This window comes from Oncorhynchus tshawytscha, linkage group LG18 (assembly GCF_018296145.1).
Source record: "Oncorhynchus tshawytscha isolate Ot180627B linkage group LG18, Otsh_v2.0, whole genome shotgun sequence".
Classification (NCBI taxonomy): Eukaryota; Metazoa; Chordata; class Actinopteri; order Salmoniformes; family Salmonidae; genus Oncorhynchus; species Oncorhynchus tshawytscha.
Window position 1 is genome coordinate 12,959,062 of NC_056446.1, and position 19,866 is coordinate 12,978,927.

The following is a 19,866-nucleotide window of genomic DNA, read 5'->3' on the forward strand; positions in this document are numbered from 1 at the left end:
GTCTTTTCTTTTCTGTGTCAGTCTACAGTACGAAACTGAAAACCTTGTTTTGAGTTGGACTATTTCAGCCCACTGATATGGCCAATTTGAAAGAGTGATTTCTGATATGGTCCACTGTTTCAACAACTGAAAGTGATTTGATTATTGCATAAGTAATAAGCATACCTTTGAATGCAGATGTGTTGTAATTGTGGTCGATGGCAGCAACAATGTCTTTCCAGAAGTCTGAATTCACCTCGTTCCCACGCTGTTGACAAAAACAAAATCATGTTCTTGAAAGGAGATACAATTAGGAGAAGAAAAAAAGTGTAAACATATTCATTATCTATTCATAACTCACTTAAAAACATTTACATGTTTACCTTACGCAACATATCCACAACCCTTCCACAGAGAAGAGCCCCGGGTAGATCAAAATAGTTGTCGTAAAAATAGTACTTTGCTGCAGAGAATAAAACAGAACATATTCATTGTAAGAAACAATCCAATCAATAATCACTCTTTAGTCTTTCACATATACATTTTTTTTAACTGCACTTGCAAAAATAAAGCAAAAAACTGCTTTCACAATTTGGATGGGACACAGAGATTCAAGATTACAGAGACTTACTAGATTTGGTAAATGAGGTATTAAGGGTATTAAAGTTCTTCCATTCCCTTCTTGAACCATAATGTTTAATGATCTCTTCTGTGCTGAGGTTATTGGTCCCATGGGTTGCTCTGATGAAAACAGGTTTAAAAATCAGGGGTTTTAATTCATTTGCGGTGGAAAGAGGAGTAACAAAAAGGCATGCCCAAATATTGTACATTGATACAAACACTTCAAAACAGGCATTTTTTTCCCCCTATCAATATAAAAAGGAACCCAATATCAGAGCGTGTAGTTGACTGTATCATTTACTGTTACCCTACCGTAAAACGGTTCCATCTTCAGCCAACTTCACCAAGTTTCCATCCTCAAGGTCTACCACTAAGCCTTTGAAACTGGACATACAGAACACACATTTCATAGTGGTCACTGGCAAAGAACAAGCGTGTTGATCAATCTCCTATGCTAAGCAATAACAATAAGAATCTGTAAGCGATATTCCCCAGAGCACCGTGCATTCATCCAATGCCTTTCATTTTTTGAAAGTGCCCTTTATCTAACCTGAAAATGGGGTAGTATTTCACAGCAGTGGAATGATGCATGCAGGTAGTCTGAATTTACAATGGCACACCACAGTCATGAATGATTACAGCCTATTGAACAATGTGTTTTCTGCAGTCGTTCTGCTGCTGCTTGTGACTCACCAGAAATCCCAGGAAGCAGGGGTCAATATAAGAAGGTCCTTGTCATAGTCTTTATGCTCTACCAGATACCTGGTAAAGCTCTCATAGATCAGCTGCAAAGAAGCACAAATATATAGGGTCTCACTTGCATTCTATTCTATCCACAGGTGGGGTGAACATTCAGTGACACTGAACCTTTATGTTTGTACGATACATAAAAACTGTGCTGTATTGACAACTACCGTGATGGAGCTGGCATACACTGTAATCCTATTTATAAAGTCACAGCTTCAATGTCATGTATGTGTTCCTGACAGAGAGGATGCCGTTGGGTTTCTGCAGCTGGCAGTCAGATGTCACACAGACTCCGCTGTGACTCTGGCTGGACTGCTGGCTAATTTGTTGTTGCATATTGCTTATAAATCAAATGTACGCATGCTATAAACACATACTATACAGTGTTGTTAGGTAGGTAGTTAGACGTTGCATTGTAACAATGTCGTTTTTGGGGGCGCATGCATCGCAACTGCAATGTTTACCATATTAACACCATGTAGCTAGGATGTATGTATTCTATTCCATTCGTTCCATCATACATTGTGAGTATTAGCTATTGATCAAATGCAGCGAGCCATGAACGACTAACTTAACACTACCAGCTGGAAAGGATGGTTTATGTTGAATGCCAGCGTTAGTATACTTAGTAGCTAGCCAGCCGGCTAGCTATTGTTACAGTATCATATTGTCAGAAATCACAAGGACAGCCCGTGAGCTATAAATAAACTCACCCTAGAGGTCTCCTTCAAATGGTACCGACAGAGAGTGTGGTCCAAATCAAAACCAATTACATCACAATCTGAAAGGGAAAAATATTCGCTCATTTTAACGAGGGCGCTAGAAACAATCGAAACCAAGGATATTGTACTGTTGGCTACACACGCCTTCACACTGTATCTGTCAATGTCGAATCTGTACCCTCCAATATATTTGTTCCTACGGCAACACGTGGGTTGCTGTTACAAGGGGATGCTTTACAGAATGTCTCCAATAACCAGGCACTGTCGTACACATATAGTAATTCAAGGTCTACGAATTGTTCATTCATTGTTTGACATTCCGCATCAACCGCAATAGTGATATAAGGTGGAGGTGCGCAGAACGTGCACAAAAGGTTTGTGCCCGAAGCTTCCGGTCAGGGTGTACCGTAGTACGTCAAATAAATGTGCATAGGTATTCGAAGAGCGGGGGGGGGGGGGGACGACGACGACAAGAACCATTACCTCCAAGCGGTCGGGTAGGCTGATTGGAGTGTTTATCAGATTGGATAAAAAATGTATAATAAATAATATTATTATTATTCTAAAACCAAAGTTACACCCCTGATTATTATAGTCCTAATTATATCCCAATGAAAATTCAATGTGTGATTAGGAAACACCTGAGGATTTCCGAAATATATAATGTGTTGGATACAGTCATATCAAATGTATTTATATAGCCCTTCTTACATCAGCTGATATCTCAAAGTGCTGTACAGAAACCCAGCCTAAAACCCCAAACAGCAAGAAATGCAGGTGTAGAAGCACGGTGGCTAGGAAAAACTCCCTAGAAAGGACAAAGCCTAGGGAGAAACCTAGAGAGGAACCAGGCTATGAGGGGTGGCCAGTCCTCTTCTGGCTGTGCCAGGTGGAGATTATAACAGAACATGGACAAGATGTTCAAATGTTCATAAATGACCAGCATGGTCAAATAATAATAATCACAGTAGTTGTTGAGGGTGCAATAAGTCAGCACCTCAGGAGTAAATGTCAGTTGGCTTTTCATAGCTGATCATTAAGAGTATCACTACCGCTCCTGCCGTCTCTAGAGAGTTGAAAACAGCAGGTCTGGGGACAGGTAGCACGTCCGGTGAACAGGTCAGGGTTCCATAGCCACAGGTAGAACAGTTGAAACTGGAGCAGCAGCACGGCCAGGTGGACTGGGGACAGCAAGGAGTGCCAGGTAGTCCTGAGGCATGGACCTAGGACTCAGGTCCTCCGAGAGAGAAAGAAAGAAAGAGAGAAAGACAGAATTAGAGAGAGCATACTTAAATTCACACTGGACACCGGATAAGACAGGAGAAGTACTCCAGATATAACAGACTGAGCCTAGCCCCCCGACACATAAACTACTGCAGCATAAATACTGGAGGCTGAGACAGGAGGGGTCAGGAGACACTGTGGCCCCATCAGATGACACCCCCGGACAGGGCCAAACAGGCACGATATAACCCCACCCACTTTGTCAAAGCACAGCCCCCACACCACTAGAGGGATATCTTCAACCACCAACTTACCATCCTGAGACCAGGCTGAGAATAGCCCACAAAGATCTCCGCCACAGCACAACCCAAGGGGGGGCGCCAACCCAGACAGGAAGATCACGCCAGTGACTCAACCCACTCAAGTGACGCACCCCTCCTAGGGACGGCATGGAAGAGCACAAGTAAGACAGTGACTCAGCCCCTGTAATAGGGTTAGAGGCAGAGAATCCCAGTGGAGAGAGGGGGACCGGCGGTTCATTGCTCCAGAGCCTTTCCGTTCACCTTCACACTCCTGGGCTAGACTACACTCAATCATATGACCTACTGAAGAGATGAGTCTTCAGTAAAGACTTAAAGGTTGAGACCGAGTCTGCGTCTCTCACATGGGTAGGCAGACCATTCCATAAAAATGGAGATCTATAAGAGAAAGCCCTGCCTCCAGCTGTTTGCTCAGAAATTATAGGGACAATTAGATGGCCTGCGTATTGTGACCGTAGCGTACGTGTAAGTATGTACGGCAGGACCAAATCGGAAAGATAGGTAGGAGCAAGCCCATGTAATGCTTTGTAGGTTAGCAGTAAAACCTTTAAATCAGCCCTTGCCTTAACATGAAGCCAGTGTAGGGAGGCTAGCACTGGAGTAATATGATCTAATATTTTGGTTCTAGTCAGGATTCTAGCAGCCGTATTTAGCACTAACTGAAGTTTATTTAGTGCTTTTATCCAGGTAGCCGGGAAGTAGAGCATTGCAGTAGTCTAACCTAGAAGTAACAAAAGCATGGATTAATTTTTCTGCATAATTTTTGGACAGAAAGTTTCAGAGTTTTGCAATGTTACATGGATGGAAAAAAGCTGTCCTTGAAACAGTCTTGATATGTTCATCAAAAGAGAGATCAGGGTCCAGAGTAACGCCGAGGTCCTTCACAGTTTTATTTGAGACAACTGTACAACCATCAAGATTAATTGTCAGATTCAACAGAAGATCTCTTTGTTTCTTGGGACCTAGAACAAGCATATCTGTTTTGTCCGAGTTTAAAAGTAGAAAGTTTGCAGCCATCCACTTCCTTATATCTGAAACACAGGCTGCTAGCGAGGGCAATTTTGGGGCTTCACCATGTTTCATTGAAATGTACAGCTGTGTGTCATCCGCAGAGCAGTGAAAATTAACATTATGTTTTCGAATGACATCCCCAAGAGGTAAAATATATAGTGAAAGCAATAGTGGTCCTAAAACGGAACCTTGAGGAACACCGACATTTAGAGTTGATTTGTCAGAGGACAAGCCATTCACAGAGACAAACTGATATCTTTCCGACAGATAAGATCTAAACCAGGCCAGAACTGGTTTAGAATGTGATGATCGATGGTATCAAAAGCAGGACTAAGGTCTAGGAGCACGAGGACAGATGCAGAGCCTCGGTCTGACGCCATTAAAAGGTAATTTACCACCTTCACAAGTGCAGTCTCAGTGCTATGGTGGGGTCTAAAACCAGACTGAAGCATTTCATATACATTGTCTTCAGAAAGGCAGTGAGTTGCTGCGCAACAGCTTTTTCTAAAAAATTTGAGAGGAATGGAAGATTCGATATAGGCCGATAGTTTTTTATATTTTCTGGGTCAAGGTTTGTCTTTTCCAAGAGAGGCTTTATTACTTCCACTTTTAGTGAGTTTGGTACACATCCGGTGGATAGAGAGCCGTTTATTATGTTCAACATAATAGGGCCAAGCACAGGAAGCAGCTCTTTCGGTAGTTCAGTTGGAATAGGGTCCAGTATGCAGCTTGAAGGTTTAGAGGCCATGATTATTTTCATCATTTTATCTAGAGATATGGTACTAAAACACTTGAGTGTCTCCCTTGATCCTAGGTCCTGGCAGAGTTGTGCAGACTCAGGACAACTGAGCTTTGGAGGAATACGCAGATTTAAAGAGGAGTCCGTCATTTGCTTTCTAATGAACATGATATTTTCCTCGAAGAAGTTCATGAATGTATTACTGCTGAAGTGAAAGCAATCCTCTCTTGGGGAATGCTGCTTTTTGGTTAGCTTTGCGACAGTATTAAAAATACATTTTGGATTGTTCTTAGTTTCCTCAATTAAGTTGGAAAAATAGGATGATCGAGCAGCAGTGAGGGCTCTTCGATACTGCACGGTACTGTCTTTCCAAGCTAGTCGGAAGACTTCCAGTTTGGTGTGGCACCATTTCCGTTCCAATTGTCTGGAAGCTTGCTTCAGAGCTCGGGTATTTTCTGTATACCAGGAAGCTAGTTTCTTATGACAAATGTTTTTTTGTTTTTAGGGGTGCAACTGCATCTGGGTTATTGCGCAAAGTTAAATTGAGTTCCTCAATTAGGTGGTCTGTAACAGATCTCGTCCTCCTCTTCTGAGGAGGAGTAGCGAGAAGGATCGGAGGACCAATTTGCAGCGTGGTAAGTGTTCATGATGTAATATTTAATGAATCAAACTGAACACTGAACTACAAAAAAAATAAAGTGAACGAACGAAAACCGAAACAGTCCTGTCTGGCGACATACACAAAGACAGAAAATAAACACCCACGAAACACAGGTGGAAAAAGGCTACCTAAGTATGATTCTCAATCAGAGACAACTAACGACACCTGCCTCTGATTGAGAACCGTACTAGGCCGAACACAGAAACCAACATAGAAAAACAAACATAGACTGCCCACCCCAACTCACGCCCTGACCATACTAAAACAAAGACAAAACAAAGGAACTAAGGTCAGAACGTGACATGGTCAACTGATTTTTGTCTTCTGACCTCCTTGGGTAGGCAGAGGGAGTCTGGAAGGACATCAATGAATCTTTGGATCCACAACATGTATTCTATGAGACAAAACTAGGTCAAGAGTATGACTGTGACAGTGAGTAGGTCCAGAGACATGTTGGACATGTTGGCCTTCTGGCCTTCTTTTAACTAGTTGAGTATCTGGAGCATCAGCATTTGTGGGTTCGATTACAAGCTCAAAATGGCCAGAAACAAAGACCTTTCTTTTGAAACTCATCAGTCTATTCTTGATCTGAGAAATGAAAGCTATTCCATGCGAGAAATTGCCAAGAAACTGAAGATCTTGTACAATGCTGTGTGTAGCTCCCTTCAGTAACCACGAGCACAACCGTTCCTTGATTTTAACTGGCGGCTTTATTCTGTAGTTTTAGTCAGAATTATCACCTTCCTTGAGAACTATAAAGTAAATGAAAATACAGTTAAGCGCACTCTTACAACCTTCTTATCTTACGAGTGACTTATTAGCTTGGTAAAACTCTGAAGTGCTTACATACATAAAGGAAAAATACCTAATTGGCTGCTTATTACAGAAGGGAGGAAATCAAACTTCACACTTATTATTCCTGGCATGAATTCACACTTCATCCTTAATTATTATAACGTTACCATCATAACATACACGCTTCAACTTTTACGAACTACACCCGATGACATGAAAACTTAGCTAACACATCGCGGGATTGCCTTCCCTCCAAAGGATTGTTGCTACAATAATGTCCCTGTTACAACAGTTATTAGCTACGTAGTTCCGCTTGTTTGATCATTTCCCCCGCATAGCGAACACGTAAACAATTCAAACAAAAAAATGACAGACTTACAGGTTACTTGTCAGTTACACTGTGTACTACTCCCTTCACAAGACAGGACAAACTGCATCTAACCAGAATAGAAAGAGAAGTGGGAGGCCCCGGTGCACAACTGAGCAAGAGCACAAGTATGTTAGTGTTTAGTATGAGAAACAGATGCTTCACAAGTCCTCAACTGGCAGCTTCAATAAATAGTGCCTGCAAAACACCAATCTCAACCGTAAAGAGGTGACTCCAGGATGCTGGCCTTCTATTTAACTAGGCAAGTCAGTTAAGAACAAATTCTTATTTACAATGACGACCTACCCGTCCAAACCCGGACGATGCTGGGCCAATTGTGTGCCGTTGTAACAGTATAACTTTAGACCATCCCCTCACCCATACCCGGGCGCGAACCAGGGACCCTCTGCACACATCAACAACAGTCACCCACGAAGCATCGTTACCCATAGCTCCACAAAAGCCGCGGCCCTTGCAGAGCAAGGGGAACTACTACTTCAAGGTCTCAGAGCAAGTGACGTCACCGATTGAAACGCTATTTAGCACACACCGCCGCTAACTAGGGTAGCCGTTTCACATCCGTTACACTCACCCCCCTTTTGACCACCTCCTTTATCCGCAGCAACCTGTGATCCGGGTCAACACATCCTTTACACAGCCCTATGGGCCTCCCGACCACAGCTGGCTGTGATACAGCCTGGGATCGAACCAGGGCCTGTAATGTGATGCAGTGCCTTTTGACCGCTGTGCCACTGAGAAGCCCTACATAAATTGACATTATAAAGGGCAAAAAATGTTCCAATGAAACAATGCATGGCCAGCTTGGGTCACACTTGCACGTTTTTTTTTGTATAAACAAATAGGCTGTGCCTGGTCCGCAAATTTGTTTTTGCTTTTTCAATACTGCCCGGGGTAGCATATACATTTATGTAGCTAGATATTTATTTTGCATGCTAAAAACAGAGGTGTGGACTCGAGTCACAAATATGATGACTTATGACTCGACTTGAGCCTTATGACTCGACCTGACTTGATACCCTCCCCAAGCCCAAATATAAAAAATGATGCTATTAAAAAAAGTGTGCAGCGCATCAACTATTTAAAGGATTACAGGTTGAATCGGACAGCAGCCAATCAAATTGTGCGTGGCAGTGCAGAGGAACGTCGGCGGGTGAATTCAGATGGAGCACTTGGAATGATGATACCCCCAAATTATTATTTTCGGATATGAAGACGACGTTGTATCAACAAAAAACGGACCGCAACTTGCAAAACATGCGGGAAGAAAATTACAGACGGAGGCACAACAATTTCCAACTTTGTTCGACATTTGAAGCTGCACAAAGAACGGTAAATCGTGGCTAATATAGCCGACACACGAAGTTGTGTGTTTTTATGAGTGTGTAACTTGTTTCATGAGTTTTTTTGTGCTGGCTTGTGAGCTTGTCTGGAGCCTGTATTGTTATGTGCGCTCCTCACTGCTTGCCTAGGTTAGACTTGCAGATTGACTCGCCACCACTCTGTTTGGAGCTGGAAAATATCAAATGAGCACATTTGTGGCAGAGTGCCTCCTAGAATGGTTGTGTACTTTTCCTAACCTACTGATTACAGCGAGTGCTTGAACCTCTGATTGTGTTCATGCTTCACACAAATCCCACCATCCCCCTCTGCTGTCCTCCGCAGTTTTGAGCTTTCTCCATTGATAATGAATGAAGAATTGCGGGTTATTTCATCTGAGGCACCACAATCAGATAGTTTTCCAAATAGAAATGCAATATATATATCTGTACCCCGATTCTATATTCTACACGGCAAAGGCTGTTGTGGGTGATGCATTTCTATGCAACCACCCCACACGACCCGACACCGCCTACCACGCCTCTCCCGCTGTCACAGGGAGAGAGGGGGGTCTTTCTCATGGCTACCCATGTATTTCCATGGAAATATAACGTTTATTTGGAAAGTAATACATACATACATATACATATATATATATATATATATATTTTTTTTTTAAAAGCATTCACGATTTGCGTAAAATGTAATATACTATTACTCTTGTTAATAATGTAACGACCCTGGGTTTATAAACGCGGAAATCGACTCTGCCGGCTTGAGGATGCTTTTGCGGCAAGGCTCGAAGGTCGAGGGTTCGAGACCTGCTCCCTGCTGTTTCATTACAATAATATGAAATGGTATTACATTTGGTGAAGAGCACATTATGACTTGTTTAGGACTCGAAACTTGACTTGATTCTTGACTGTCTTGACTCGGACTTGCCTGTCTTTTAATTTTTTTTTATTTCACCTTTATTTAACCAGGTAGGCTAGTTGAGAACAAGTTCTCATTTACAACTGCGACCTGGCCAAGATAAAGCATAGCAGTGTGAACAGACAACAACACAAAGTTACACATGGAGTAAACAATGAACAAGTCAATAATACAGTAGAAAAAAAAGAGTCTATATACATTGTGTGCAAAAGGCATGAGGAGGTAGGCGAATAATTACAATTTAGCAGATTAACACTGGAGTGATAAATGATAAAATGGTCATGTGCAGGTAGAGATACTGGTGTGCAAAAGAGCAGAAAAGTAAATAAATAAAAACAGTATGGGGATAAGGTAGGTAAATTGGGTGGGCTATTTACCGATGGACTATGTACAGCTGCAGCGATCGGTTAGCTGCTCAGATAGCAGATGTTTAAAGTTGGCGAGGTGGATAAAAGTCTCCAACTTCAGCGATTTTTGCAATTCGTTCCAATCACAGGCAGCAGAGAACTGGAACGAAAGGCGGCCAAATGAGGTGTTGGCTTTAGGGATGGTCAGTGAGATACACCTGCTGGAGCGCGTGCTACGGGTGGGTGTTGCCATCGTGACCAGTGAACTGGGATAAGGCGGAGCTTTACCTAGCATGGACTTGTAGATGACCTGGAGCCAGTGGGTCTGGCGACGAATATGTAGCGAGGACCAGCCGACTAGAACATACAGGTCGCAGTGGTGGGTGGTATAAGGTGCTTTAGTAACAAAACGGATGGCACTGTGATAAACTGCATCCAGTTTGCTGAGTAGAGTATTGGAAGCTATTTTGTAGATGACATCGTCGAGGATCGGTAGGATAGTCAGTTTTACTAGGGTAAGTTTGGCGGCGTGAGAGAAGGAAGCTTTGTTGCGGAATAGAAAGTCGACTCTAGATTTGATTTTAGATTGGAGATGTTTGATATGAGTCTGGAAGGAGAGTTTACAGTCTAGCCAGACACCTAGGTACTTAAAGATGTCCATATATTCTAGGTCGGAACCATCCAGGGTGGTGATGCTAGTCGGGCATGCGGGTGCAGGCAGCGAATGGTTGAAAAGCATGCATTTGGTTTTTACTAGCGTTTAAGAGCAGTTGGAGGCCACGGAAGGAGTGTTGTATGCCATTGAAGCTCGTTTGGAGGTTAGATAGCACAGTGTCCAAGGAAGGGCCAGAAGTATACAGAATGGTGTCGTCTGCGTAGAGGTGGATCAGGGAATCGCCCGCAGCAAGAGCGACATCATTGATATATACAGAGAAAAGAGTTGGCCCGAGAATTGAACCCTGTGGCACCCCCATAGAGACTGCCAGAGGACCGGACAACATGCCCTCCGATTTGACACACTGAACTCTGTCTGCAAAGTAGTTGGTGAACCAGGCAAGGCAGTCATTAGAAAAACCGAGGCTACTGAGTCTGCCGATAAGAATATGGTGATTGACAGAGTCGAATACTTTGGCCAGGTCGATGAAGACTGCTGCACAGTACTGTCTTTTATCGATGGCGGTTATGATATCGTTTAGTACCTTGAGCGTGGCTGAGGTGCACCCGTGACCGGCTCGGAAACCAGATTGCACAGCGGAGAAGGTATGGTGGGATTCGAGATGGTCTTGACTTGGGACTTGAGTGCTAAGACTTGAGACTTACTTGTGACTTGTCAAACAATGACTTGGTCCCACCTCTGGCTGAAAACACGGAGCCTAACGTTAGCTAGCTAGCTGCTGTGAGGATGTTATGTCATTGGAGGAGTAAGTGACCGACTTCCCCTCATATCGTTGTTCAGTGTCTAGAGATTGAGATGCAGCAGGTGTCATGTTTAGCATAAATTCAGCATAGCTAGCTAACTGTGGATAACAGTTGTTTATCTTAGTTGTCAATCAAATGTGTTTGTCAGGCAAGTTCCCATTCAGTTGTCAACGTGGATTGGGACAAGCATGCATTGGCAGGCAAGCTGCAGAAGGAGGAGCAGACTACTATTCCAATCATTTATCAGTGCAATTTTGACTGCAAACTAGCTGAAAAAGTTTGAGAGGGTTTCCCTCGTTAGATTTTAGCTCAACTCGCACTGGCTAGCATTAGTTGATCTTGTTGTTGATGTGCATAGGCAGCAGGGAGTGAGCCTACCTTTTCATGGTTGTTTGATCAATAGGAAGGTGAACTTGCCCAATGTAAGAGGACTACTGTGGTATTTACATATTTACAGAAATCCATTGGTCTATTTTGTGGCTTGGTGATGCATTATAATGATCTAAAGTCACGCTGTTGCTACTGCCTGTAAACACACAGTCCAGTTCAAAGTGAATGGCAGGGCCCTGTCTTGTTTTGCACACTTTGTACAAAATAATAAAATATTTCTTAACATAGCTCTTTATTAGCTAGCTATAACTCGCATGTTCACTTATCTCCAACCATGATCAACTGACCATGACCTAACCATCTGGGTGGTCTTAACCAATCATAGCACAGTATGACATGGCGGTAAAATGCATCCAATTATAATTCAGTATGTTTACACATATGAATATTACATCCCCCTTTTAAAACCAAATAAAGTGTTTACATATTCTAAGTGTTTCTTTTGAAAACATGCTCTGCAGTTTGAACTCAAGTTAAGTAACCATTTATATTGCATACTACACCAACTGAATCCACATACTCTGAAACAATGATCCAACATACTGTTACTTTTTTCGAACAAGGGATTCTCAGCAACTCAGCTTTCACAGTAGAAATTACATCTTAACATTTCAAACAAATACAATACCAAAGCATTAAGTGAACTTTCAATAACAAGTTTACAGTCTGGAAGTCTTTTAGGGCAGCGATCTGCCGACACCCTTTGACATTTCACAGGTCTAGGACAGCTCTTGGCTTGACCTCTCTTCCTGACCTTGTGCGATATGATGCTGAGCATGCTTGTGTGTCAGTCAACAGCTCTTGTGGTGTTGCAGGTAAGTAGGGTGTATGTTGTGCTGTGTGTGTGTTTAGTCCATCACCTTCTCTTTCAGGGGAACAGTTAATCTCATCAGTGTGTTGTTCTTTTGTGTTCAGTAGGTGACGGTGATTGCGGCGGTACACTGCTCCTTCTGCGGTGAGGACGGGATATGAACGTTCAGTGTCAGCTGGCTGGATGACGACTGTTGGCTTCCAGAGGCCATGCTCCTGGATTCTAACTGACTCCGTCGATCAGTGGTGGCAGTGGTCTAGCTGACCTGTCGTAGTATCGGTTTTGTTGTTGTTGTCTCTGTGCACGTTTTTCATGCATTTCTTTGTAGCTGACGACCTCAGGTTGCAGCTGCTGGTTGGTGCTGGGAAGGATTGAGCGACGTCTGCGGCTCATCAACAGCTGGGCTGGTGATTTGAAGTTGTCAACTGGAGTGTTGCGGTATTCAAGGAGACCGAGGTAGGGGTCTCTTGTCTGCTTTTGCTTTGTCCATGAGTGATTTAGCAATCTGCACAGATTTTTTAGCAAGGCCATTACTTTGAGGGTAATGTGGGCTTGTGGTGACATGCGTGAACTCCCATGCTTTTGTGAAGGATTCAAACTCATTTGATTTGTAACAGTGCCCATTGTCAGATATTAAAGTCTCTACAATACCATGCCTGGCAAAGGCTGTTTTCAGCTTGTGTATCACATCTGCAGATGTGGTGCTGTGAAGCTTGTCGAGTTCGAAGTATCTGCTGTAGTAGTCCACTGTTACGATGTAGTCCTCGTTGTTTCAGGTGAACAGATCGGTTGCCACGGCCTGCCAGGGTTGGTCTGAGGTTACATTGGCTCTTTGGTGTTTGAGGGGCGTCGTTCAAGACATATGGTGCATTTACCAACAATGTCCTCTATTTGTTTGCACATTCCGGGCCAAAACAAAATGTCCCGTGCTCTCTGATTGCACTTTTCCATGCCCATGAGTCTAGTATGGATCTTTGTCAAAATCTCTTCTGAGACTGGTAGGAATAATGATTTTCTCTCCTTTGAAAATTATTCTGTTGATCTGTGATAGTTCATCACAATGGTTACAGAATTCTGAGACGCTCGGAGGGCATTTTCTCCTCTCCTCTCAGGCCATCCATCCTGTATGACTTTCCTCAGCTGTGCGAGTTGTGAGTCCTTTTCTGTTTCTGCTTGGATCTCCTTCAGTTTTGTGTCACTAACTGGTAAGTTGCTGTACACAGTGTGCACTTGCATGTCCATGCCGTCACTGAGGCTGATGTCCTTATAGGTAAGAAACTTCCTGGAGAGTGTGTCTGCGACAGGGATGTCTTTGCCTGGACGGTGAGTGATTGCGAAGTCATATTTTTGTAGTTGAAGGATCATTCTCTGTAGCCTTTGCGGGGCTGCGGCTAGTGGTTTCCTCACGATTGACTCAAGGGGCTTGTGGTCGGATTCCACAATGAATTGTTGTCCATATACATACTGATGGAAACGTTTACATCCGAACAGAATGGTGTTGAGCTCCTTTTCGATTTGAGCGTAGTTGATTTCACAGTCTGAGAGATTTGGAAGCGTAGCCAATGGGCTTTCCTTCTTGCAGTAGCACTGCACCTAGTCCGTACTTTGACGCCTCCACTTGGAGTCTGAGCTCTTTGTTGGGGTCGTAGTAGGCAAGGATTGGTCCTGGTTCTCTCGTGATCAAGTCTTTCACATTCTGGAAAGCAATGTTTTCGTGTTGCTTGTCCCAGAGAAACTCAGTGGACTGCTTTAGCAGTTGACGCAGGGGTGCATTAGCATTGGAGAGGCTGGGTGCGAACTTGGCTAAGTAGTTGACCATACCAAGCACTGTTTCCAGCTCTGCACAGTTCTTTGATGGCTCAATTTCTTTTATGGCTGATATCTTCTGTGGATCTGGCTTGATTCCATTTGCTGTGAGTAGATGTCCGAAGTAGGTGACCTCTGTAGCGCCGACTGTGCTCTTCTCAGGGTTGAGCCGGACTCCTCTCTCTCGGGACCTTTGCAGCATCGAGCGGAGGTTTTGGTTGTGCTCCTCTTTGGTTCGACCATAGACAAGGATGTCGTCCACAATTGCCACAGCTCCATCGAGGCCTTCGTACACTTCGTCGATCTTTCGCTGAAACTCGTCTTGGGCTGAGATAATCCCAAAAGGCAGGCGACGGAACTTGTAGCGTCCAAACGGTGTGTTGAATGTTGTGAGCTTAGATGACTCTTCTGTGAGCTTTATAGCCCAGTAGCCTGATCCAGCTTCCATGACACTGAAGTAGTGTGCTCCCGCTAGCTTGTGTGTGATGCCATCTAGCGTCGGTAAAGGAAAATGGGGGCGTTTGATAGCCTTGTTCAAATCTCTTGGGTCGAGACGTACTCGGAGCTTGCCTGTGCGTGGTTTCTCAAAACACCACTAACTCGTTTACCCAGTCAGTGGATTCTGTAACCTTGGTGACTATGTCAGATTGCTCCATGCTCTCCAACTCTTTCTTCAGACAAGCATGGAGAGCAAGGGGAATCTTTCTCGGTGGGTAGACCACAGGGTCTGTGGGCTTGTGCAGCTACCTGCTCAACTGGATCGGTGAAAAAGGGAGAGATATTTGCAACACATGGACACTTACAGAGGCTGAATCAAAGGTACTGAAAACATACTATTATCGTTTTGAAGCATATGTTGTGCCGAAGACCAATACGATTTTTGCTAGGTACAAATTCCATGACGAAGTACAGGGAGCTAGCGAGTCTTTTGAACAGTTTGTGACTGAGCTGCGTCTGCTTGTGAAAGACTGTGATTATGCGAACAAGGATGAGATGGTCAGGGACCGTATTGTATTTGGAATACACTCACTGTGAGTGAGAGAAACTTTTGAGTGTTGGGTCTGAGCTAACGCTTGACAAGCTATCGACATAGCCAGATCTCACGAGCTAGCACTGGCTCAGAGTAAAACCATTTTGCGTGGCAGCATGAGCGCATCACATGAACAAGCAGTGCAGGCAGACATCAAAGCACACCTCCAGTGCACAGAGAGCGCGTTTTAGAACAGAGAGAGACAACTCCAAAACAGAGCGACACAGACTCAAAACGCCCCAAAACATGTGGATACAAAGTGCATGGCGAACAAGGAAATTGCCCAGTCAAAGGCAAACAGTGTACTAAATGTGGTAAATGGAATCACTTTGCAGAAGTGTGCAGAGCTTGTGGTCCCATATGGCAAATCGTTTATTTTCTTATAGGCCTACTGTAGCTCTGATTGGCTGTGGCGCACCAGTCTGCATTGAAACACCGGTCCTGAACACGCCAGATAATTTTATTAGGTTTTATTTACTGCAGTGACTATTAATTGTCCAGAACGCACATCCGTTTTCCCATATTGATATAGAATTTGCACAAATGCCTTAATATACATAATTCCCAAACATTCTATGAATTCATGAAAATGACCATATCTAAGCGTTCTCAAAAATGTAACAAACACAAAGTGTCATATTTCAATAAGATGTCATGTTGCTAAAATGCTGCCAGTTCCACTTCAACATCAAAACAGAAAGATAGCCACTGAATGTCAATGATCTTACCGTGTGCTTTGCGCGATGAGCTTCCTGTTTGATGCTCGCTCTGCCCCCCAATCATGTCTGTTCTGTGCTCACTGTGTTTCTTAACAATTTGACAGGATGCTTAACAACAGCCCAATAAAATTCACAAGAGTTGCATGTTTTCATGGCTTTACCAGAGGTGGAAAAAGTAACAAATTGTCATACTTGAGTAAAAAATAAAGATACCTTAATAGAAAGTGATGCAAGTAAAAGTGAAAGTCACTTGAGTAAAAGACTAAAAGTATTTGGTTTTAAATATAATTCATTGTCAAAATAAGTAAAATGTAATTGCAAAAATATATTGAAGTGTTGAAAGTAAAAGGAGAAGTATAAATAATTTAAAATTCCTCATTTTAAGCAAACTAGATAGCACGGTTTTCATTTTATTTACAGATAGCCAGGGGCACACCCCAGCATTTAGACATAATTTACAAACGAAGCATCTGTGTTTAGTGAGTCCACCAGATCAGAGGCAGTAGAGATGTTTTCTTAATACGTGTGTGAATTGGACCATTTTCCTGTTCTGCTAAGCATTCAAAATGTAAGTACTTTTGGGTGTCAGAGATAATGTATGGAGTAAAAAGTACATTTTATTTAGGAATATAGTGGAGTATAAGTAAAAGTTGTCAAAAATATAAGTAGTAAAGTACAGATTTAAGTAGCACTTAAGTAAATATAATAAGTAATACTTAAGTACTTTACACCACTGGACATTACTGGCCAAATTTGTAAACTGTGAAAACAATACGGAGAAAACAATGATGACAATACAATGTCCATGGAGCTAATGACGTAAATCAGAAGAGACATTGACAGTAGCTAGACAGACTTAGCTAGCCAGCATCTTGCATAAAGTTACATGGTTTAAATAAACATCAGCTCTGTTAATTTCATAAATAACAAGAAAAATGTTTAGGGCACAGTGTAAAGTGGTTACAGGTGTGATAGCCACTGTTGCAGTTTTTAGAGGAAGCTTTCTAGCTTGGTTGCTGTTGACAACAGGAATAAATGTTTTTATTTACCTAGGTCGCTATGGCAATGGCAGCAACCGCTTTCATGCTCTGAAAAAACAGCCACAATAGGAAATAAAATGAGTGTGAAATGGGTGGAGGAGGTGAAACCACTCAGAGTGGTGATCTGTTCTGATTCGGCTGCAGTGTTGAGTAGTCTGGCAGGTCAGATAGGGGAGACTTGTTTGTGGAGATGATGGTACTGTTAATTGGATTGGATAGGAGGTAAGGTAAGGAGCATAATGAGAAGGCTGATGTGGTGGAAGGATGCAGGATAGAGGGTTTGAATTTTTTTGGGGGTTTGAATTGTTATTTTAGTTAAGAACAAATTCTTATTTACAATGACAGCTTAGGAACAGTGGGTTAACAGCCTTGTTCAGAACAACAGATTTTTACCTTGTCAGCTTGGGGATTTGATCTAGCAACCTTTTGGTTACTGGCCCAACACTCGAACCACTAGGCTATCTGCCGCCCCAATGTTGATTTTCACGTTGTGGATGACACTCAACACTCAGTGTCAACAAAACAAAGGAGATGATCGTGGGCTTCAGGAAACAGCAGAGGGAGCAGCCCCTTATCCACATTGATGGGACAGTAGTGTTTTTTTTTTTAAAGTTCCTCTGCGTACACATCACGGACAAATTGAAATGGTCCACCCACACAGACAGTGTGGTAAAGAAGGCGCAGCAGCGCCTCTTCGACCTCAGGAGGCTGAAGAAATTCGGCTTGTCACCAAAAACACTCAAACTTTTACAGATACACAATCGAAAGCATCCTGTTGGGCTGTATCACCGCCTGGTACGGCAACTGCTCCGCCCACAACCGTAAGGCTCTCCAGAGGGTAGTGAGGTCTGCACAACGCATCACCGGGAGCAAACTACCTGCCCTGCAGGACACCTACACCACCCGATGTCACAGGAAAGCCAAAAAGATCATCAAGGACAACAACCACCCGAACCACTGCCTGTTCACCCCGCTATCATCCAGAAGGCGAGGTCAATACAGGTGCATCAAAGCGGGGACAGAGAGACTGAAAAACAGCTTCTATCTCAAGGCCATCAGACTGTTAAATAGCCATCGCTAACATTGAGTGGCTGCTGCCAACATACTGACTCATCTCTAGCCACTTTAATAATGATGTAATAAATGTATCACTGGCCACTTTAAACAATGCCACTTTATTTAATGTTTACATACCCTACATTACTCATCTCATATGTATATACTGTACTCTATACCAAATACTGCCTATGCCGTTCGGCCATCGCTCATTCATATATTCTTATTAATTCCTTTACACTTCTGTGTATAAGGTAGTTGTTGTGAAATTGTGAGGTTAGATTACTTGTTAGATATTACTGCATGGTCGGAACTAGAAGCACAAGCATTTCGCTACACTCTCATTAATATCTGCTAACCGTGTGGATGTGACAAATAAAAATGTGATTTGATTTGAAACAGGTCTGTGATGAGTGTTTCGAGCATGTGTTGATATTTTGTGAACTGTATGACATAGAAATTGTGTGAAAGGGTTATAGAGGCTGGACGGGGTTGGGTTTGCGTTGTGTAGGGGGGAGGGGGGGGGTGGTGTCTAGGGCTCCATTTCACTTAGAGGAACAGGACGAATGCAGAAACTGTAATGAGGTAGGCCATGACTGGCCTCACACTCCAGTACAGTAGGTGGCGGTGTATGCACCTTAAAAGTTGGATGCGATTCGCCAACCCAATCTCGAAGAAGAAAACGAGTTATTAGTTATTTGATCATGTGGTTTAAAAACAATAGTTTCGATTTTTCTCTTCTCAGACCAATAAATAAACATGTCAGGATGAAGCTGTCCCAGCTTATTTCATGTCCTACTCTCTGAATTCACCATACAACACCTTTCTGGCAGCCTTGTTCTGACACATGTGTTTGGAGTATGCTTGATAGCTATTAACACAAGGTAACACATGCTTTTTTATTTTATTATGAGCGCAACAAATATACAATCAAGAGTACATAAACTTAACGTATCAAAAAAAATAAATCAATTTCTTATACTCCCATGGTGCATATTGCTTTTTTGTTTTTACATTTACTGATCATTTCAAAATAATATTTCAATACAATCTTAAATAATGTGAAGAGGGGTTTGTTCTCTGCCCACTTCATTTTATGGACAAAGAATATTCCATGAAAGATAAACAAATTAACAATGAAAGTTTAAATCAGGGTCCATATCATTTGGTTCAAAATAAAAGATAATAATCAGAGTCATTCAAATTAACATTAATAGTTGTTTCTTTTAAAATAAAATCTTCTGACTCACACAAATCTTCTGTCCATAAGAGCAGTCCCCCCCAAAAAAATGGTCAAGTGTCTCTGGGTCACAATCACAAAATACACATTTGTTATCAATAGCTATTTTAAATCTGTGTATAATAAAGGTCTTTACAGGGTGGATTCTATGAACGAGTTTGTATGATACTTCTTTCACCTTATTAGATTTACAATATTTACCAGATAACAATGAAACCTTGTTCCAGTTCACTTGTCCCAGGGCTACATTTGTTAGACATTTTAGCAGAGGCAATTGTAACATATTGACACAGTTTCCTTATATACATGTTATTACATTTATAGTTTAAAATCTCAATTCCTTCTAATTGTATTGAGGCTACAAAGTCCTCAAAAGTGGCACTTGGAGTATTGTTATATTCTCCTAAAAGAAGAATAGCACCTTTAGGGATAGCTCAAACAACTATTTGAAACTCCTCAGGAGAGAATGTAACATTTGTGTTGTCATGAATTCTGGATAATCATATAGTTGTCAATCATTATCCAATAATTGTTTAACCCAGATAACGCTG

The 19,866-nt window shown here is 42.5% G+C and overlaps 1 protein-coding gene across 1 annotated transcript in view; it reads right to left on the reverse strand.

Annotated features, from left to right (window-relative positions):
* LOC112217519 (5'-nucleotidase domain-containing protein 1) overlaps window positions 1–2,455 on the reverse strand; it is a 52,426-nt gene extending 49,971 nt beyond the window's left edge. The window contains exons 1-6 of the mRNA XM_024377849.2: window positions 2,061–2,455; window positions 1,294–1,385; window positions 913–984; window positions 611–720; window positions 363–442; window positions 166–247 (exon numbers count right to left, since the gene is read on the reverse strand). Coding sequence (XP_024233617.1) covers window positions 166–247; window positions 363–442; window positions 611–720; window positions 913–984; window positions 1,294–1,385; window positions 2,061–2,153 — 529 coding nt within the window. The 5' untranslated portion in view covers window positions 2,154–2,455. The remainder of the gene's footprint in view (window positions 1–165; window positions 248–362; window positions 443–610; window positions 721–912; window positions 985–1,293; window positions 1,386–2,060) is intronic.
* Window positions 2,456–19,866: the final 17,411 nt, after the last annotated feature.